Raw genomic sequence first — 22,260 nt, 5'->3', positions numbered from 1 at the left:
ATTAAAGATTGAAAATCTTTGGGTAAATATTGAGCTCTGGTCCTCCCGCCACGAAATTTAATAACTGTTATTTGTAAATCATGATGTATAATGTTGTGTTTGAAATAAATTGGGTCATTGGACAGTAAGGATGGCTGCCATAAATTCCGCTTTATGGCCTAATTATAGTGATATATTGTATCCAAAGTACTTTCTAAGACAATTATAGAGGCAGTCTTTTAATGTATGATATTACAGAACCTTTTGAGAACAGTTTTGTTTTCGGTGTTGTTTGTCTTGGTTTGTATGTATATTTTTCGTAGGAGTCCAGTGTTGGTGGTCGATATAATACTTATTATATGTTTTTATCCAGCACTTCAATATGTGCCACTACTTAGGAGGCAATAAAAACCCTGTTTTAAGCATTTATTTGTACAAATCAGGATCATTCTTATGACAAAACAGAACCTGCAATGATATAAACTTGCTCTTAAGGACTCATTAATTGCTGAAGTTTAAGAAGTAATTGGTTTTAAAACAAATCAGATGAACTAATAAAACTGAGAACAGAATATATAATTTGGATTTTTGCCACAGTTTTACAACTTGGTAGAGATAATTCTCTTACATATATTGCTACCAATTCAATTTTAACTTAAGCTTTAATAAAAGTATAATTAGTAAAGATAGAGGTAGGTATTTTGATTGGATGTAAGTTACATACAAAATGGATGAGAATACTGTAAACTTGCCTTTTTTTCATGAAGGGACTGTTTATCAATCTCAAACAAAATCTTAAATTCTGGACTTAACTGAAAAACATCAGGAGGGTAAATTTATAGCACCTTGCAAACTCAATTTTATACAAGCACCTGATATTACCTGTTTAAGTCACTGTATGACTAATAAATCATTGCAGTTATCGAGGAAATACAGATCTAGGTTCATAACTGAAATTATTGTAAAATAAGAAAGAAATTTTATCCAAAAAAGCTAAATGACTAAGTCTATATTGAGAGGCGATCAATCTTCAATTGCTTTAACCAGAGACATATATGTGTATATATGTCTCTGCTTTAACTCTGGAAAATATCAGACCTTTTTTATCTTCTTTTTCTGATGATTTCCAAAGTCTAAGCCATTAGCAATTATCTATGAGCTGTTTTCATCATTAACAAGATCAGTTTTACAGAAAGGTTAATGGTTAAAACAGTTTTGAAGCAGGAAAAATGTTTTTAGAATGTTGTAATGTAAAAAACATTTTGACGTTTGATATGAAATTCTTTTTGCTTTTCTTTAAGTAGCAATTTTGTATAAGTCTTAAGTTCAGTAACAAATTTAGAGTTTTTAGATAATATAGGAGTTGATGTATTTTTGACAGAATGTGGGGTGTAAATATATAGATGTGTAATGCACAAAAAGTTTTTGAAATGAACTGCATGGTTAATGCTTAGTGATGTAACTATTTAACATACATTGATAATGACCTTCACTATATAAAAAAAGGTACTTCTTCAACTTGTGATGATTAAATATACAAAATTATCAATGACATATATGTTTCTTCTAATATTTATTGTCACAAAAATGTCACAAATGGCAGTTAATAATTGTCATAAATAGGTTAATTATGTTTATGAAATATTTTAGGTCAAGATCCAAGTTTTTCTCTAACTAATAAACAAACAAACAGTACACCAAGTTTGGTCTTAGAAAAGTATTGGTGTACATCAGCATCTAGAAATTGAATTGGAGTTTGAATAAAACATTTCTACAAATTTATGGGATGTTTGAGTCTCACTGATACCTAGTTGGACTATTTACATATTTTGGGGTGATTGCACTGTAAGACATACCCATTTAAACTTCATTTTAATTATTAGTCATAATTAAAATAATAAATGCCATTCAATGAAGTATAGTGTTATTTGAGAAGAATGTCTCTTTCTCTTGGTAAAGTAAATAGTTTTGTAAAACTACAATTTACTATTGAACTAAATATAGATAATACAGATTGTATAATGGAGTTTTCTTTGAGAAACACAAGTTCATTGTCGTCATGACGGGACTATTGATTCATAGGATTTTATTTAATTTTTGTTCTGAATCAGAGAGAACCTCTCCCAATATGAAATATATGTCCTTCATCGCTCAATTAAACAAGACAAATTTATATACCTGTCTTGCTCAGGTAATTGTATTTTTGATCAATTTTCCACCGATTTAAAAAGGAATTTGTTTTCACAATGTCTTACAGGATAATCTTATTTACTGACCTGCACTGCCTTACTTTGTGTGGTATTCAGCCAGATTAATCAGTTAATCACAGTCAACCACCCCATTATTCTCTGTTAGCCCATGAAAAGTCATTTTCATACAGTAGTTGTAAGTTTGTGACTTGGTGAATGGTTGATTGTCAATTTGTTGTGTAATTTATTTTACCAATTCAATTAAAACTATCTTTAGAGGAGTGTGGTTTATATAAACAATAATAGAGAGAATCTTGTACAAATTTTTATTGACTTGGCAGTATTATGTGGGAGTGAATTAAATTGTGATCAAACAGGTGTATCAGAAAACAGTAAGTTAATTTTCATTTATTTAGGATGCTGTGAGTACTCAGTGAAACCATTTACTTTTAAGTGTATGTCAAAATTAAAATTATTTTCAAAGTTTCAAATATTTTATTTCAAATATTAAATAACACATATACATTAATATATATAAACAATTCTAAATTGAAAACATTTATATATATATATTATTATTATAAAATTATGTTTCTGGTAAAATTCCAAGTTGTTTATAAATAACTGATAATTTCAAACTTTTGTGACAGTCTGTGAATTCTTTCAAATAAACCATTGATTTTATGTGTAAAATAGATGTTACAATATTCCAGATATGTCATTGTATTATGTCATTTTTTTTTGGTTACAAAAACATTTTTGTTAAATAGATTTGTGAAAGAGTAAATCCTGGTTATCAGCTTATGGATAGAGAATTTGAACAACCAAAATATGTAGGTCAAGCGATTATAGTTTTCAGCTTAAAGAGTCATAAAGGGACTTATATTTGTTTACTCTGTAGGTCTGTCCATATAACATTATTACAGGGATAGTGGTCAAAGAATTTATGATATCCTATATACAGAAATTGTTTGCTGAGGACTTTGGGCGCCTGGTGGTTGAAGTCTGAAGCTTTTGATATACAGAATTTTCTACAAAACCTTTGACGTAGGCATAAGTTTAGATATGGATAAGATTTTCTCATCAAAAATTGACAATTTTTAAAGGTTTTATGAATACTCCAAACTGACAAAATAATAAGTTTATAAGTGGGAAGCTTGTTTATTTGGCACAGTGTGGTAAGGTTATAAATTACCTCTTTTATCAAGCTTATTGTCCCTACATTAAACTTTTGGGGGTGACACACTAAACCGTTCCAAAATAGATCTTAAAAAGTAGGAACTTAGCTAAAATGTGTTAATTTGTTTTGAAACAAGCCAAGAAGTGTATATCAAAATAGAGGCTTTTAGAACTGCATTGACTGTGAAACAAATTTTCACTGTCATATTGAGACAGCATTGGGCAGCTGCAATAAGGTTTTTTTCTTGTATTTGATAGGAATCTTGAGCAATTTGCTCTTGTTTTCAATATGATTCTTTGAAGAAATCAGCCACTAAATATTAGTGATGATTATATACAATTGTTCCTATCTGTATAATACAGATATTAATGAACCATTGTATTATTATGCTGTCAGTATTTGATGAGATATTAATCTGTCGGCACTCATGTCCAATGGAAAACAAATTCTCAACATTTTTAGGGATAATTGCACTATTAAATTGAAGTAGGTCACATGACATGGTAGTTGATATTGTGATGTTCAAGCTTTGAATTAACTTTTCTTACAAAGGTATGTTGGTATATTCTCTTTTTCACTCTCTGCACTATGTATATACCTAAAGGTTGAAATATACCATAGCAGTACTTGCATATTCTGCACGTATTTCTCATCTATTGAACTGTGAAAAATGTCATATATATTATCACATGCAGGAATTTGAGGTTGGGTTTTTAATTTATTTAAAAGTATGTACATGTACTTTGGTGTTAATAAAAACCAACTCTCACACAGTGGGCTATTATAGCAAGCTCTGAGTGGTTATTAATTAGATGAAATAATTAGGGAAAAAGATCTTGTTCATGGCAGTTCAATATCATGATGAAAGAAAATGTTATTAGAATATCCCATTAAAGCCTGCCTGTTTTCTGCAAATAATTATCTTAAAACCAATCTAGTTAAATGGTATAAGTATTTTTACCTACTTGTGCAATGTTTTTATACTATCAAAGTCATCTCTTTTATACCATCATTATAAACATGCTGCAGGCAAATTTAAATCAAGATGGCAGTGACAAATCACTGCTTTAGAAAACACTATCCCATTTCCTTTTCTTATGTTGTAATATCTGTGGTCTTTGAATTTTACAAAGAAAACTTTTATATATTGAAGAATTTTTATTTTATCAAATGCAATGTATTATATGCAGATGACTTGATAATTGCAAATCACACGAGTTTGATGACATTATTCAGACATACAATTTTCTGCTCTGTTAATGTAAGGACATTATTACTGGGAACACTTGATATAACAATTGAGATAATAGAGTGTTTAACTTACTGGAGAGGGCCACTGAAGCCTAGAGAAAATCATTATGGGGGATAATGGGAGTTACAGGCAGCATTCTGTCTCTGTATTAATTGAAATAAAACGAAACTTGTATAATAAGTCACAAAAGTAGGCATCAGGAATGCCCCCATTAAAGTGGTAAGCCAAAATGCTTGATATTCGCAAGCATAATCTATGCTCAGGGTTTGATGGATTTAACAATAGTCTAAGATTATGATATAGGATAGATTCTTGTCAGTGCTGTTTACATTAAGCTGGACTATCATCACTTTTAATTACCTGAAGTTGAAAAATTTACTCTTTGGTGACTGCACAAGAAAACCTATCTGAAATCCAATTAGAAACTGGCAATGCTTCATTCTCCTTTCATGAGCCCCTTCAGGCAAATAAGATAAATTAAGAATGTGAACTGTGATATTCTCCATTTAAGGATTACATATTTCTTGTCTTGAAGTTGAATGGGAGTAGCTCTGGTTTGATAAATCTAAAGGGTGTAAGAAATGGCCAACCAACTCATTTTTTTTTTACATTCACAGTAAGGCAAAGTGCATGATTGTTTGAATGTGCTACACAGAACTGTATTTGAAAATTCTCAATTGATAAAATGCAGTATATGGCTATTTTTACAATTTTTAATGTATGGATCTTAATTTTAAGGATTTTCTTTTTCAGAAAAGTAAAAATAGTGAAATACTAATCTGAGAAAAAGTGCAAACACTTGACTTTAGACATAATGTTTTTCATGCTACATATCAGTAATCTCTTTATTCTCCTTGAAGTTTATTCTTGATATTAGGACATACCTTTGACAAACATTCACCTTTATAATACATTTATTTTTATAATAGTTGAGGTATGTTTTTATTCATTATGAAAGAGCTACTAATTTTTTTACTGCCTCTCAGAGTAGCCTTGACGAGTAGTGCCAACCTATAGGTTTTCTTGCATCACCTGAACATTATAAAGACCATTGCCCGGAAAGAATCTTGAAGGATCTATGGTCCACATTTTTTTTCAGGGCATATTTTCTCTAAAAAGGAACTGGTACAAAACAAAAACTCTAGGAGTACCCTAAATTGGTAATCAGGATTTTAAATAACTCATATGTTAAGCTTAAAAAATGTTGATGTTTAAAGAAATGATGATTCTGTATAATTGTTTTCATTCAAATGTATTATTTTTCAGACCTACACACCTCGCAGCATGCCTGCGGCAAGTCCAAACACCACCAGTAGTCAGTCTAGTTCACAGAGCGGTAGCATGAATGACCTCAGCAAAACAAATTTGTATATACGTGGACTGAATCCTAATACTACTGATAAAGATTTAATTAATTTATGTCAGCCGTAAGTATTTCTTTAAAACATGAAAAATATTGTCATACATTTCTTCCCACAATGTGGAACTTTCAAGAAAATTGTGAAATACATTTGAATTTTAACTGTATGTCTTGAGTTACCTACATTTATTATGATAAATTTAATTCCTAAAAGATATCTTGAAACAGGTTTCTTGGTAGTAGGTACATGTATACAGAAGATGTTAGCTTTGTACACTGGTAGAAAAATAAGACCTTGATTCTCTCACATAAAAAATATACATACAGTAAACACATTAACAAGACATTACAGATGTGCTTGCTACCTGAAATGTAAAAAAAAATATAACCAAGACACTTCTTGTTCACTTCAAACTTTTTATATTGTTTTTATACGTTCATTAAAAGTGAGCATTACCTAGAGAAACCACTTACAATGTACACAAATCCTGTAAACACTTGGGAATACAGTTTCCATGCAATAAACAATTGTAAGACAAGTACTACATACATATAATATTATGCATAATCTACAGTCTATACAGTTCTAGTATTGTTCTTTTGTTGTAGATCATAATAAGATGAACTTGTCACTTTCAATGCTTTTAACAAAACCAAATCCTCAATTGTTGATTCTTGGTGTTAATTGCCATGAGTCAGTCTTCTGTCATAATCTTCCTGAAATCATTAAGAGAAGACTGCCATATCTTAATGTGACCAATGTTTTCCATTATTACAAAACAATTCATCACTTTAGCCTCAGCTGCTATAGGAAAATCCATTTGTACACATATGCCACGGAAGGTGTCCACTCTGTAACCACACTTAGTGTGCATCTTTTAATATCCATTTAGGATTTGGAAAGTGGAAGTGTATAAGACATTGACTTTAACACTTACTGTCACTAGCAGGAGATAGCTTCATTTTAAGTCTTCTTACTTGTCATATTATATAGATAGAAGTATTCTGTTGTACAGGAAGTTCATCAAGTATTTTCTTTCTTATTTAAAAGAGACAATAGGTCCTGTCTGTGATTACTCTGTTTTCATTACCAAGCTTTATTACATATTTTTTTTCCAATTTAGCAGAAAAATTAATGAAACTGATATAGCAACACAAGATAATATAAGCCTTTCATTTTTTAAGTTTTTGGTTGATGATTACATTTTGTGGCATTGGATGGCCTCTAGTTTTTCAGGTTAAACTGATGGGTCAATTGAAAGCATGCTTTGTTTTTGAGACACAAATGGTTATTTTTTGGCTGAATTGCTTGAAATGATCTCTTTAATGTGTTAAGTTTTGACTCATACAAGGATGTTCTGCTCACAATATTAAGTTTTGGAACTACTTTTATGCCCATATTCAATACATGTTTTTTAACACAATATTCATTTATTTTTAGAAGAGGGGGAACCATTTTAATTTATTTTGCCTTTTTTTGAGATATTGTGTTTAACAGAAAAATCCAAGTTCTTGACATAAACTGTAATTTTTGTTCTCAATAGAATATATTCATAATTTGGATTCGGTGGAGGTAACTCTTCAGAAGGATAATACCAGAATTTTGTTTAAGTAGGATTTTTACCCTCACTGTTATAATTTGATTTCAGTAAGATTTTTTTTTAAATCTGCAGATGGCCAAGTAATAATTCTTTTAGAATTTTTACACCTCATGAAACCAGATTTACTTTGAGATAAACAGATAGCACAGTAGCCAGCATCATTCATATTTCTCAATAAATGTGTGATTTTATCATCTACATAATTGAAACTAATGTCTGTATAGGAAGTTGTCATTTTTCACAAGGGATCTAACATCCTGTATTTTCTTGTTAAAGTTCTCTTCATCTCATATTCATATGTATTAATGGTTCAATTAATGAGGCCTAATGATAGGGGCAGATTTATTAGTTTATGTAGGGATCATTAGGGGGATTAATACCTTTTTCAAAACATGTAGACTATTGGCAGTTCAAAATGTAATATAGTGAAAATTGTAAAGACACTCAGAGGGGTGTATTAATTTTTAATGAGTTATGGAAAGCTTAATTTCACTTCTCTACACTGCTCACTAATACCTTTGAAGTTTTGAAGATTATATATCAGATATCAAAGTTGAAAGACTCTTGGAGACCCAAACATCGCAAAGTAAACAAGAGGTTAGCTTTTGTGTTGGTTTGCAAGTAGGTTAATAATTGGCATCAAAACTTTTACCACTAGGTACATTTAGGTCATTGGTTCATTATACTGATACTTGCTGGTTCATTTTTGTGTCATTCATACCAGTCTCAATCATATTCAACTATTTTATTTTTTCTAGGTTATTCAGGTTAAATTCATTCTATGTTATTTTTGTTATTCCTCTGATAGAGTTAATAGGTTGAGAGTTGAGCACTCAGAGTTTTACTGCATGTTCATGTGTCTGTCCCAAGTGAGGAACCTGATTAGTGGCTGTCTTCAGTCATATCTTGATGTTTTTTTATTTTAGAAAATGTTTTGATGAGATGCAACATTTATTCACAACTTTTAAAGACTATTGACGATTTAGAACTTTGTATATTATAAAGATACTTGTCTCTTGTTTTGTGTGTGTTTGTGAAGATGTTAATGTTTAAACCTTTATTGGTGTCTTGATTTTCTATGTCGATGTGTTGCTGTTACGTTGACATCTACCCCACATTTTCTTTTATATATGTATAAAATAAAATACGATAAAACAGTTGGTTTTCACCACTTTTGAAGGTAAACATGAGACATGGAAATTGAATTTTAAAAGAGTATGAAAGCTTTTGTACCTGAAGATTGTTTTAATGAAGTGCAATATTTGACATAAAATAAACTAATCTTCAATTTACAGTGTCTATCTTTGCAGTATTTTGTTAGTTGACAAAAGATCAAAGACTTTCACTTTCCTGTTTTTTAAAAGCACAGCGATTGATTTTTGTTCAATTAGATGGAAATTTACATATCTGTTTACAATAAGTAATCACACAATTTTTCCACATCCAAGCAACAGATTTGTTGACATAAGAAGGGGGTATTTAATAAAGTTTTACTCTGTCGTGTTTATTAAAAAGCTTATAAGGAGCTGGTTTTATTAGAAAATCAAATATTTGTAGTAAAATTGGAATATATCTGGTTGGGTTCAAGTATTTGACAGATTTTAGTTATCTTGTTAACAACTTTCTTGTTATGACAGGCTACCAAATTCCTAAATGAAGAACTTACATAGTATGTTACCCATTCAGAAATGGTTTATAATCTCAGTTTCAAAGTTGTGAGGTAACTGTCTATATTCCTACCAGTACCTACCTATCTTTTTCCCTTAACATTTCTTGTACAAATGTCAAAGTAACTACTGCTGACAGTGACTATTAAGATTATTAGAAATCATGTCTGTCTCCACAATATGACATTAAATCATTTACATTACTGTCCAGTGCTAGAATAATTTCACCAATTCTGTCAGCAATCTTTTTACAACATTTGCTATTTGGTAAAATCAATGTTGATATTGTTAGGAATTGGTTACTAATACAAGTGCATTTGTCTGCACAGATAAATTTCATAAATGACATCAATAGTTTGTCTAGACTTCCAAATAACTGTAACTTCTTTCATGGTGAGCAATGTAACTTAGTATTTTAAAAGTCAATAATTCTACAAGTTGCCTAATATTAGGGAGGAAAATATGTGTACAAGATGACTGAATGTGTTCTGACACATCATTTGTTTGTTTGTTTTGTTTTTTTATTCTGTATTGGTAGATATTCTGTCACCAATGACCAACATTCATATTACAAACTACTGATTTAAACATGTGCAACCAGATGTGAAACACAGTTTTCAAGATGACATGTGGTGACTTGACCAAATCAACATTTCTTCTGACTGTCAGTTTGAAATTCAAAACCACAGAGAACATCTAAATCATTGATTTTTGGCATTAATCATGAAAATCCTCAAGTGGTTAGGTTCCAATGTTTATTAACTGCAAAATCTGATTTATCTGAAGACTTGTGGTATTATTTAGAAAGGTGGAAAAAATTATTACACCATGCCAATTGTTTAACCATCAAATAATATAAACTTGCACACCAACTGCCAGTGATATTTATTTAATAACAAACAAATTTGCAAAAATCAGGGGTCTTAATGATTATACAAGATACAGCTTTCCTTCCTGGAAGATCCTAACCCATTCTTGGTTGCATGGTAGCATACTTTCTTCCAGCTCAGGTCATGGGTTGATCTTATGAAAAAAATTGTATTTGCTGTCTCACACAAAAATTTGATTGCCATTACTGGTGATATGTAACCCTTATGACTAAGAGTCTACTGCCCTTTATAACTTCCATAAGAAACATCAGTTTCTGTGTTGAAAACCTGTTTTAATTGTTAACTATCTAAATGAATTACAACATTGAAATTCCTTAGAAACTATGTGATCTTTATCACTTAATATGATATTACTTACTGAAGAAAGGTGGCTTTGTTAGAAGTCAGTGCATAGTGAAAGAAATATTACAGTTTTGTTTCCAATTAAAACTTAGACTGACAGCAAATATTGACTTTTTCTTAAAGCATAATATTCATGATCTTGCAAAAGAGATTAAAAAATATTTGATTTAGAATTTTACCAGTTATGCTCAATTTCAAAAATTAACTAACAAGATAATCTACCAATTTACATACACGAAATTAAATGAAAACAAGATTATTTCAAATCTTGTGTAATAAAGGTGTAATAGTGTTTGTTTTTCTTTGATAGGTATCATAAAGGCTATGATAACTTTAGACATGTAGGAACAATGGCTATCTTGTTAAAGTCTTTAAATGAACTTGATGCACCCAAGGCCGGCAAGGGCACCAATGTTTAACTGATTGAAAAATGTTGTCCTTCATGACTGGAAAAAAAGACTTTTTGAAAAATTGTAAAAAACAGGATTTTAAAATGAAATGGGGAAATTTTGATAAATTACTAGAAATATCTTGTTTTAGTAGACTTTTTTGATAAATGGATGATGATAAACTGTTACCATTTGATCTATTGTATTTGGATAATTTTTAAAGATTGAACAAAGGAATTTTAAGATATTTTCATGAGAGAATTACTCTGTTAATTATAATGCCGTCATTAATTATTTTGATTAATTACTAATTGAAATGTACTAACATCCATAATAAAAAGTGATACAATGAAAACTTTTATGAGTTGGAGATGACAGGTGACACCTTCCATTTGTCTTACTGGTATTCCCCATTTTAAGGTTTTCTGTGAGGGATAGTTTAGAAGCACACTATATGATTACAGTTTTTGATCATTACATTTCTTGCTGTATAACTATTATTTCTAAAAGCTGTTGCAACAGTCTTCAGTTAAACAAAGTTATCTTCTACCATTCTAGTATCTGTAGAAACCAAAGGTACCAAAAAGATTTTTTTAAATATATTAGAAGTATATTTTACTTATATTTAGTACTATTTTGAAGTTTTTACGACAAGTCTTTAAAAAAAAAAGGATTCTTATTGATATTCAAAGTCCACTAAATGTTATTTTATCCTTTCTTCGGGCCATTATAAAATTAAAACTATAAAATATTACCATGGCCTGCTTTTATGACCAAGAATGGAAATGAAAGTTTGAGATATTCCAGCAGTTATAGGTTTTAATTCCATCTGAAATCTGATTTGAGATTACCTGCCTCATAAATAGGTCATAAAGATATTGATTTTACATTTCATTTCTGTTGTAAATTTTATGATTCTGCACAATTATTGCATGTGTAAAATGCATTTCTTATGGAATAATCTGACTGCAGCCTTTTTCTTTCAGGCATTAATTACTTTATGAAAGGGAATATAATCAACGTAAAAGCATTTTGTGACGAAAATCACGTTAATTACAATAATTATTGATGGCGTGATTAGCGATTTCATTTGGTAATTACAGGATTTTACTTTCTTAACAGATGATGTATGGATTTTTGAGTTAATTCATTTTCTGATGGTCTGAAAACTTGTTATATGCTGATTAATTTTTCTTGGATATGTTTAGCAATTACATTTGTTATAAATTTAGTAGATTATTAATAAATTCCCCCAAATTACTGTCCTTTAACCTCACTTCATTTAAACACTTTTCTTCTAGAACCTGTCTTAATTTATTTAAATTATTCTTTAAGTGCCTGTCCCAAGTCAGGATCCTGTAGTTCAGTGGGTTTCATTGGTTCATGTCTGTCATATTTGTTTTTCGTAAATCGTTTTGTTATAAATTAGTCTGTTAGTTTTTCTAGTTTGAATATTTTCACATTGTTCAAGTCTGCTGGATGGGCCTTTCATAGCTGACAATAAGGTATGGGTTTTTCTCATTGTTACTATTAGTGATCTGGTTAAAGCTTGCTATTGTAGTTGTTGGATTGCATTCTCATGGACTATTTCCTGTTTACCCTTCATCTCTTTTATCAAAATTTAGATAGGCTAAATTTACTGGTGAGTAACAAGAAATGATTCATTCATTCTTACTTGCAACAATTTATTAAAGTTTTTTTTCTCTTTTGCAGATATGGCAAAATCATTTCAACGAAGGCCATATTAGATGAAAATACAAAAAAATGCAAAGGTGAGACAATATATCAGTATAATATACAGTATTTATTTTCATTGCAGATATGGCCACATTGTATCCACTAAGGCAATAATAGACCTAAGTACAAGTAAATGCAAAGGTGAGATTTCTTGTCCAAGTCCCTCTGTGGTAGTGTAAATTCTTGTTTTGTGTGTCAAGTTCATTGTTTGTTACTTTCAAAAGGTTTGCAAAAATTCCTAAGACAGATGTTTGCTCTAATATAAGTCATGAGGATATTGAATATATACTTTAAAAAAATTGCTGTCCCTTAGTGCATGCAGCAAATGTTTATTATCTTACGCCCTTAATCCATGGAAGATGAACATCACAATACTCTCCTTTCTCATGTTAAGGTCATATTTTTTATTTTGGTTTTGTAAAGATCAATCATTTATTAATTACAGGGTATGGTTTTGTTGATTTTGAATCTCATCAGGCAGCCGAGGTAGCTGTACAGGCATTACAAGCCCAGGGTATTCAAGCACAAATGGCCAAGGTGAGTGTCAATGATCTGACCGCAGTTAAAAAAAGGTCATATTTTATATCACAATATCGATTTGAACATAAGTTAATAAAAGTTTGACCTTTCTAGTGGTCAAGCTCTGACAATCTTATGATTAAACTGTCCTTTACAATCAGTGGATATAAAATAAGCAGTTCTTTCCCATTTATCCAGGTCACTATAAAACAACATCCAAACATAACAATAACAACTAATGTTGGTGCGTCTGAATTTCTTTTCTATGTATACCTTCATCAGTAACGCTCAAACCATAATATTAGAAAGCCAAGGATGTATAAGTACTTTAATATGTAAGGAGTTGTATGACCAAAAGTCATCTAAAAATAGTAACCAAAATCTAGGTCAACTGAGAGAGTTTCTTATTTCTTAAAAATTGAACACAGAAGACCAAATACAAAACATTAGCTTTCTTTATTTCCAACAAGATAACAAAAATCTCATTAAATTGGGGATGTTTTATTGTTGTAGCTGTTTTAGTTATTGTACTTGGTCATGAAATGGATTTCTCGATCATTCAATAAAAATGCTTTGAGCAACAGATCAATTACAGTATTCATCAAATTCAATTTGTTCCCTGCTTTATTTAGGACATCAGGACACGTTGTCACTGGTACATCACAAATTTCACAGATCAATTCAAACTGCATTTTCTAGTTGTCAATACATTGAAAAAGTTTTTCCGATTGAATGAGAATTAAATAACAACATGTTGTTATACAATGCTGCAGATTACAGTTTGCAGGAGACTGTTATAGACAAGAAAATATTGAATCATGAAGTCAATTGGTTTTGCTTAGGAAAATCCATTTACTTGGAAGGGGATTTTTGTTTGTGGTTAAGGATCAGTGTATATTTGATTTGTAATAATGTTAAGATGGTTAGGTTCTGTCAAAGGCTCATTATATTACTGTAAGTTAAAAGCTCTTGTTACAATTTACATATTTACTTTTGAGAATCAACTGCATTGAATCTCTTTTTAGAAAGTTTCAAATGCAAAAATGATACACAACACATCTTCCTCACTGTAGTACATGTAGGAATGATTTGGACTGTTCGATCATAAAGCACTAGACTAAGAAGTAGTCTGATCTTCTGTCCCCTCATCTTTTTAATTAAGTCATCTTTTTTCTAGATTTTAATAGTTATCAGAAATTCACATAAGCTAAGTCTGATAACCAGCCAAGTTTGCTGGATGTAAAAAAATAGCTTTTTAGAGAGACTCCCCAGACAATACTCAGCCATATTTCTACAATAACATACAATGTCCAAACAATTATATGCTTGGAAACAGATCAATATTTGAATGACAATCTCTAAATTATTTCCTATCTACTCTGTCTAAAAGGATGAAAGCAAAAATATGTTTTCTTAGAATTAAATAACAGATTGTGTCGTGGTCATAATATTGGTCATTTGTCATGACAATTGATATTCTTTTACATAAAGAAAAGAAAATAATAAGATATTAATTCAATAGAACTCATATTTAGTGAATATAATTGGGTAATCTGATATGAGTTCTAAATGGCTTTTAACAAGCTTGATAATGTAAAGGGATGTCTATTTTTCTATTCATGTGTAGCTGTTTCTCTGGACTGTTCTGTTAATTTGTGTATGTTCATAGATATATCAAATATTTATATATATTAAAGTCATTTTTGATAACACTTACATTGCATACAGAGTATATGCTCCACAAAATCACACAAAACACACACCACAAAAAAACCCAGTATTTATTATATGCTAATCATATTGGTGGTCAGTGGAATGTAATAAGCTCAATTCCTGTAAAAAGAGTAAGACAGTTTTGTGTTTTAAATTGTTAGATAAGATATAGCCTTGTTGAAGAAATGAGATTACCAATTCTCAGTCACTTACATACAATGATTCATACATTGGACTTTATACAGTGCATCTACATGCTAACCATTTTTTCTCAATCAAAAGATTTGTTTATAGCTCCATGCATTAGTTAAAATTATTGACCACCTCCCCCTTTTTCCCTCGTTATCTAAAAGAAAACCATAAATGTGTAAGTATAATGGAAAATCTTTTAACTTAATATGAAGAATGGTTCAGTAATGCCATTGTTTGGAAATTCAAATGATTTTTTCACATGCTTTTCAAATTGTTTTATGTAGGACAAAACAAGTAGGTAATATTTCATATGTGCCCCTTAGGTCATTGATAAATTGTAATTTCTGTTGGTATTTTACTTTCTTTTTTATTTGTATGACACATTAGATCTTCTTTACAAAACAACCTTTAAGTATCATATTTCTCCCCATTTCTATCCTACTGTTACAAGCAAAGTAGTGTTTCTTTTCACATAAAGAATTATTCATTTAATCCCCTTTTTAAGAAACTCTCTCAGCATATCCACATGTTAAAGGATTTGCTGAGGTGAAAAAAGTTTACAATTTTATGAATTTGTTATCTTTTATGAAGAGAATTTATACAGATGTTTTACACTAAAGTGCATCTGTTCAAGGTAGAATTGTTACAGATACAACAATATAAAAAAACAGTCATGGAAAGATCTGAGGGTCTATAAATTAATAAGAGGGTTTTAATGAAGAAAAGACAATTCAGACATATAAATAGCCCAGCATAGATTAGCTAAATCGCTTAGATGGCAGGTCTTTAACTTCCTTTATAAGAACAACTAAATTTTTCTTAATTTTTAGTTTGCATATTTACTATGAAAATAGTATGAATTCAGTTCTGTAAAAAGAAAAATTTATCGCAACACAGCTAAAAAGAGAACAGATATAGTTTTGCAGATACTGAAAAAAATGTTTTGTATCCTATTATGGGTATTTTGAGGTTAGATGTGGATAATACAAGTGTACTTAAATCCAGCTGCCATTGAATTAGTCATTAAAATTTCTAACAAGAGTGGTCCAACAGAAGAAATTTTAAAATTGCAACATTCATTTTTATAAAAACACATTTCTTTTAACTTCAGTTCAAATGTTTGTGCTTTTCCACCAAAAATAGAAAATTTATCAACATATGGCAGTTTTCAAAATATTGAATTTTAAAATGATTATATTGTACCAGACGTGTCACTTGAGATGAGGCGGTATTCTTGTCTATCTATACACATGAATACCCACATACCTTTAAGGGTAATGAAAGTATTTTGTTTAAATTGATGATACAGTTGGGGTGTTAAGCATGAAAAATTTGATGAGATAAAGTGTCAAGTGGATTTTTTTTTTACTTTAGTTAATGTGTATTAAGAAATACTTGTTTTGTGGTTAGTATTACCAATTTTTATCATGGATATTTTAGGTTTCAGAGCAGCTCATGTTTTTGTGAATCATATGTTAATTGACAGAATCCAGTTTTTAGTTAATTTATTAGTGTGTCAAAAGTGGCATTTGAGAAATATGAGAACACAACAGAAATTTATTTTTGCAATACCTAGTTATGAAAAAATAGATACTAATTAACCATAGGCTTTTATTTTGAGAATATCAGTTTAGCCCCCAGCAGACAGGAAGCTGGTTTCCTGTTCAGATAAAGATGACTGGTTAGTGTATTAATCACTGACCTTGAGTTATATATTGCCCCTTGAATGTTGATTAAAAATGTTTACTGTACAAAAGTTAAATAAGGCGCAGCACTAAAACAAGAAATATAACAATGAAAATATGGATATAATTTGAAGAAAAAAAATCCATATGCATGCTAAAATTTACTTGTCCCTGTTTCCTGCAGGTTTTCATGCTCCAATGTAGGTTTTATTTACCTGTTATGTCAGTTTGATTACAACAGTTGTGAAATCAGTTTATGGTTGTTGACCCACTGTAAATGGAATTTTGCCAGAAAAAATCAATTATACTTGTCATAAAAAGTAAAATAGTTGAATTATTATCTTCCATTTAAATTATATATGATATTTTAATCATTATTTATATGGCACGCTGGTGCATTTGATTAATATGGGTCTTGTTTTTATTTCAAAACTTTTTCAATAAAAAATCTTATGGGATCACTGATCACCGATGGGCATCATGTTATTACTTGTCATATTAGGGTTTCTCTAGTTTAAATATCTTCATTGATACCCATTTTGATGGTCTGATTCTTGCTTTTTGAAATTGAACATGCCTGCCATATTTTTTTGGGGGAAAACGTTTTGTTTAACATTAGAATAGGCTTTTTAAAAGTCATGCTTGAGTTTTGAGAGGTTCATTAAACCATGTTTTCATTATGAGATCTTATTCAAGTAAAATTTAATTATTGTTTACCTTTGAGCTGTACCCGTTTTTCAGATTATATTTATTAAGAGTACATGTAATTTAATGAATGTTTGGTCTGTAAATAAGTCAATATTTTTTGCACCAAAATCACCCACTGGTTTGATATTATTTAATTGTATTTTGAAAGTAAATATCAAGTGCTGGTAGTTTATTGAAAAAAATCACATCTAATACAATAACATGACAATTACACCCCTAGTAATTCAAACTGTCGCACAAATTTATTGACACCTTAAAAGGGTATGTGGCATCAGGGAAAATTGATTTATAATTGTATGGCTTGCATGTTTAAGCTCATTCCTGTTCAGTATGATTGGAATAAAATGTGACAAGAAATAAATTGTATTTGTCATTGGAAATGAGAGGTAAAATAGTTTGTATGGAGTCCAGTGTGTTTGGTTATGTAAATTGTAAATGGCTGATGCTTGATTTATCATCTAAATATGCCTTCTTTACCATTTTTTTTAGACATAATGGAACATAATTAAAGGTCAATTTTCAGAATATTGATTAGATGACAAAATACAATGGCATTTTATTGGTAAATTAGACAAGTCAAAATTTTGATGTGTGCAGGTTTCAATTTGCAAGAAAATCCATAACCCCAAATAGAGGTTAATAGAATTTTTGAATTGGTTTATTTGTTATTTGTTATATTAAACTGAATAAAAAATGTAGTGTATGTCTTTAACTTCTTATATCGAAATAGATATGGTGTTAAACTTACTTAACAAAGATTTCCAAATTCAATTCATAAAGTTGTGTTGTATATATGACAATGGGATAAGTGTAATTTACATTGTGAAGATACATTTTCAGACTGTAGTTTCTAGGGAAGCTGCAATCTCCTACGTCCATGAGAAGCTGCAATGTTCTTTCGTCCTTGGGTAGTTGTAATGTTCTTTCATCCTTGGAAAGCTGCTAAGTTCTTTCATCCTTGGGTAGTTGTAATGTTCTTTTGTCCTTGGGAAGCTGCAATGTTTTTTTTGTTTTTTTTGTCCTTGGGTAGCTGCAATGTTCTTTTTTATCCTTGGGTAGCTGCAATGTTCTTTCACCTTTTTGTAGCTGCAATGTTCATTCATCATTAGGTAAGCTGTAATGTTCTTTCGTCCTTGGGTTGCTTTCATAATCTGTAATTGATATTTTTAGCTGGAATGAAGAAGGATAACAGTAATGTTACTCTGTTCTCTTATACAGTTTAATTTCAGAAAAACAAACAATGATTTAAAAAAAAAAAACAATCTGACAGTTTCTTCATTATTTTTCAGCAACAAGAACAAGATCCTACCAACTTATACATTGCCAATTTGCCAATACAATATACAGAAACACATTTAGAAAATATGTTTAAGGAATATGGTACTGTTATATCTACAAGAATTTTAAGAAACCCTGATGGTGTCAGTAAAGGAGTGGGTTTTGCAAGAATGGAATCGAAAGAAAAATGTGAACAAATTATAACTGTTTTTAATGGAAAACTTGTTCCAGGTATGTGCCTTTTCTACATAGTACATACCTACATTATTATCTTTTTTCATTAACCTTATATTCACCTGCATTGAAGAAAAAATTAATAAAGATTTTTAAAGTAATTAATCTGTAGTATTCTATAATTATGATATTAGATGTTATCGTCCGTGGTGACCCCCAAACTTTCTTTCTTGCATGATTTTATCTTTTAATTACAAAGTTCAAATATCGTAAATTTTAAATTTTTTCCATAGAATATCAGGTTGGTGTCAGATATCACCACCTGACTTGAGAGATTGAAAATAGTGATATAGTGGGCAATAATACCGAAGTTGATATTGTCCTATATATCACCCTTTTATGTTAATGATTGGCGTTAAAGACCTATAACTTGAGAGCTTTGATCACAGATATGGGCATTTAAGGACACTAAGGGAAAGGCTTCATTCATTTCTAAATAGATGTTCACAGCAGATGTAAGGAATAGTATACATGTAGTTTGTGTTCTAACATTTTAATGAAGAGATTTTCTATAAAGAGTAGAAACCCTCTAACTTTTGTATTTGGTTGTATGTATTTTGATTTCAATATGAATTATGTATTAAAAAAAAAAAAAAGAGTGCTGAAATTTCTGTAAAATCTGCTCTGTACATTTGCAGCGATCTTTTTTTTTCTCACTCTAATGCAGTATTGCATTTGTGTAAATGTTTTCTTGAATAGGTAAATGGGCTAATTTTAGATTAAAAAATATTGTACCTGCATAAATCTTTTTTGGGAAAAACACCATTAATAGCAGTGTTGTGAGAAATTCGGTGAAGCTTTAACTTAGTTTGCATAACAAAAGTGAAGTAACGAGCCCACGTTGACAAACAATTCATCCTGAAACGTGGTATGTCAAACTAAATACCTTGGCATTTAAAAATTTGTATACATTACTTAAAGCTTATACGGTTCACAGCTGCCTACACTGTGTGACATAAAAAAAATCTTGTTTAACAGTGCAAAGGAAAATCTGTAACAAAAACTGTCATTTTTCTTGTTTTAATGCCACTATTTTAATTAGAAAATACACATATGTGACAATACTAACAAAAACTGCACACACACATTAATTATTTTGTATTTTGAAAATGCAACACCCAAAATTCCTTGAAATTAATCCACATAAGAACTTTCAATAGGAAATATTTCAGGAGTAGATATCAACCCATTTAAATGTAAATTTTGAAGAGAGAAGTATTTATGATCTAGATTATGTTAGCATGATATATCAAGTTGTAACTTGATGTGAAGTATTATTCTTACATCATTTGTCAAATAAAAAATGTTACCATAGCAACTAGTCATATATTTAAAATCTCAAGAATAATAGCTGAATAAGACTAAAATGAAGTGAAAAATCTGTTTGGAATTCATTTTTGATAGAGAGCAAATCTGACATGTTGTTAACACTTCTTTATTTAAATATACTCAGGCAAAAAGAAGAAGAAAAAGTTTGACTATCAGTCAGCAAATTTGACGCTGAAACTGTGATATTTAAATTTTGCATTAACTGAAATGATAGTGATTGGGAATTCATATTAGATTTAAAAAAAAAAGAAAAAAGCAGACCCAACCACAACTAACAACCTGATAAACTCAGACCATCATAATTGAATCTTTTTCAATTTGTCAACGTTAGTCCACTTTATGAATTGTTTAAGGTCATGTTTTATCTCTTTTCATTTGAAGGCAGTACAGAACCTTTAATAGTGAAACTTGCTGATGGTGGAAATAAGAAAAAGACACCACAAGCTCTCACAATTCCTACAAAAATTTGGGCTGATGCAACTAGAGATGTAAGTCACTTATTATGTAATCCTGCCAAGGAGAGATAACTCCAGATGAAAAGACTTTTCATTGAAATAATTTAAGATTATAATATCTGATTAATAAGGTAGATCTGAATAGACAAGCTAAAAATGAAGGGAAGATTAAAGACATAACTAAGAAAAATTGATTGTTCAAAAATTGTAGAACATTTGAAAATTTGTCATTCCTCATCATTGATGAGAGAACTGTTACTCTGCTCAGAAACTAGTTACTCAACCCAACTCACTTTATTTCCAATGAAGTATTAATTTCTTATTGTATTTTGTAGTTATTAATTCCAACAACAGCGTATGCTGACCAAGCAAGTATTATAGCTCAACAAAATGGGTAAGCTTTTACATTATATTTAAAATATAATCAGTATTTAGATTTTTTTCCTATGTCTATTTAACTATAACTGTGTAGGTGTCACTGGTGGTAGACTGCCAATCTTGAATGGTACCATCCATCCAATACCCAGTGCGTTTGTAAGGATTGAAATGGTGCATTTTGATAACAAATTTTTAATTACAAAATAATTGAATTATTTTAAAATTGAAAAGATTGCAACTACCTCTAGGAAAATTTATCTTAAGTGGTTTTGACTCTGCTGTTAGGTCCTTTTTAGTTTTAATGTTGGTAAATGTTTTTTGCATTTGGCATCCCAACTTTTATTACAAAGCATACTTGATGAAGGTAATTCCAGAAACTTTTAGTCAGAGGCATACCTGATGAAAGTTATTCCAGAAACTTTTAGTCAGAGGCACACCTGATGAATGTAATTCAAAAAACTTTTAGTCAGAGGCATACCTGATGAATGCAATTCAAGAAACTTTTAGTCAGAGGCATACCTGATGAATGTAATTCAAAACACTTTTAGTCAGAGGCATACCTGATGAATGTAATTCCAGACACTTGTCATGTCCACAGAAACAGTTATCATGTGATTATTTTACTGTGTGATGATTTGATGTATATCCAAAGTTACTTGCACTTATTATTATTAATTTCTGTATCTCAATTATTTTATGAATTTCCGTTAGATCACATGTGTTCTCTACACCTTGATTATGTTTTTAATATACATGTATTCACTTCATACACTTTTAATTTGTGTGTTACAGTTTCAATTTTGCATTTTTTAAATCTGATTTCAACTAATTCATGTTTATAATAAGCTTATATTAAAAAATTTCAGACTTGCTGCCCAGCAGTTGCTTAGCCAAGGCCTTCTCCCTAGATACTCCATGGCAACAACTCCCCAAACTACATACCAAGTTCATCAGTCAGCAGGTGCAGCAGGCTGGGTCCATCCTAGTGGCTACATAGTTCAACCACCTATGGCCCATGTAAGCCCATTTTCTTATTATAGTGGCCAGGCACAAGGTTTGATTGATCCGTCAAATTGAAAATAAATTGTGAACTTTTATATGAACTTACTTCATGAACAAATGATTGTTAATATGCTTAGTGGAATATGAGTGGATGATTTGTGGATATTGTGTATAAAGTGTG

At 30.2% G+C, this 22,260-nt stretch overlaps 1 protein-coding gene across 18 annotated transcripts in view; it reads left to right on the top strand.

The window, feature by feature from the left end:
* LOC127728530 (RNA-binding motif, single-stranded-interacting protein 1-like) overlaps positions 1–22,260 on the top strand; it is a 138,559-nt gene that overhangs the window by 102,353 nt on the left and 13,946 nt on the right. For 15 of the 18 annotated variants that reach the window (XM_052235957.1, XM_052235954.1, XM_052235961.1 and 12 more), the window contains 7 exons: positions 5,867–6,027; positions 12,563–12,621; positions 13,032–13,123; positions 18,693–18,912; positions 20,626–20,732; positions 21,035–21,093; positions 21,944–22,094. In XM_052235957.1, coding sequence (XP_052091917.1) covers positions 5,867–6,027; positions 12,563–12,621; positions 13,032–13,123; positions 18,693–18,912; positions 20,626–20,732; positions 21,035–21,093; positions 21,944–22,094 — 849 coding nt within the window. Of the gene's footprint in view, positions 1–2,297; positions 2,561–3,848; positions 3,901–5,866; positions 6,028–12,562; positions 12,622–12,668; positions 12,728–13,031; positions 13,124–18,692; positions 18,913–20,625; positions 20,733–21,034; positions 21,094–21,943; positions 22,095–22,260 lie in introns of those variants that run through there. The other 3 variants (XM_052235971.1, XM_052235972.1, XM_052235955.1) reach the window with 3 other exon arrangements.

This window comes from Mytilus californianus, unplaced genomic scaffold (assembly GCF_021869535.1).
Source record: "Mytilus californianus isolate M0D057914Y unplaced genomic scaffold, xbMytCali1.0.p SCAF_2, whole genome shotgun sequence".
Classification (NCBI taxonomy): Eukaryota; Metazoa; Mollusca; class Bivalvia; order Mytilida; family Mytilidae; genus Mytilus; species Mytilus californianus.
This window is presented reverse-complemented; position numbering and strand designations above follow the sequence as displayed.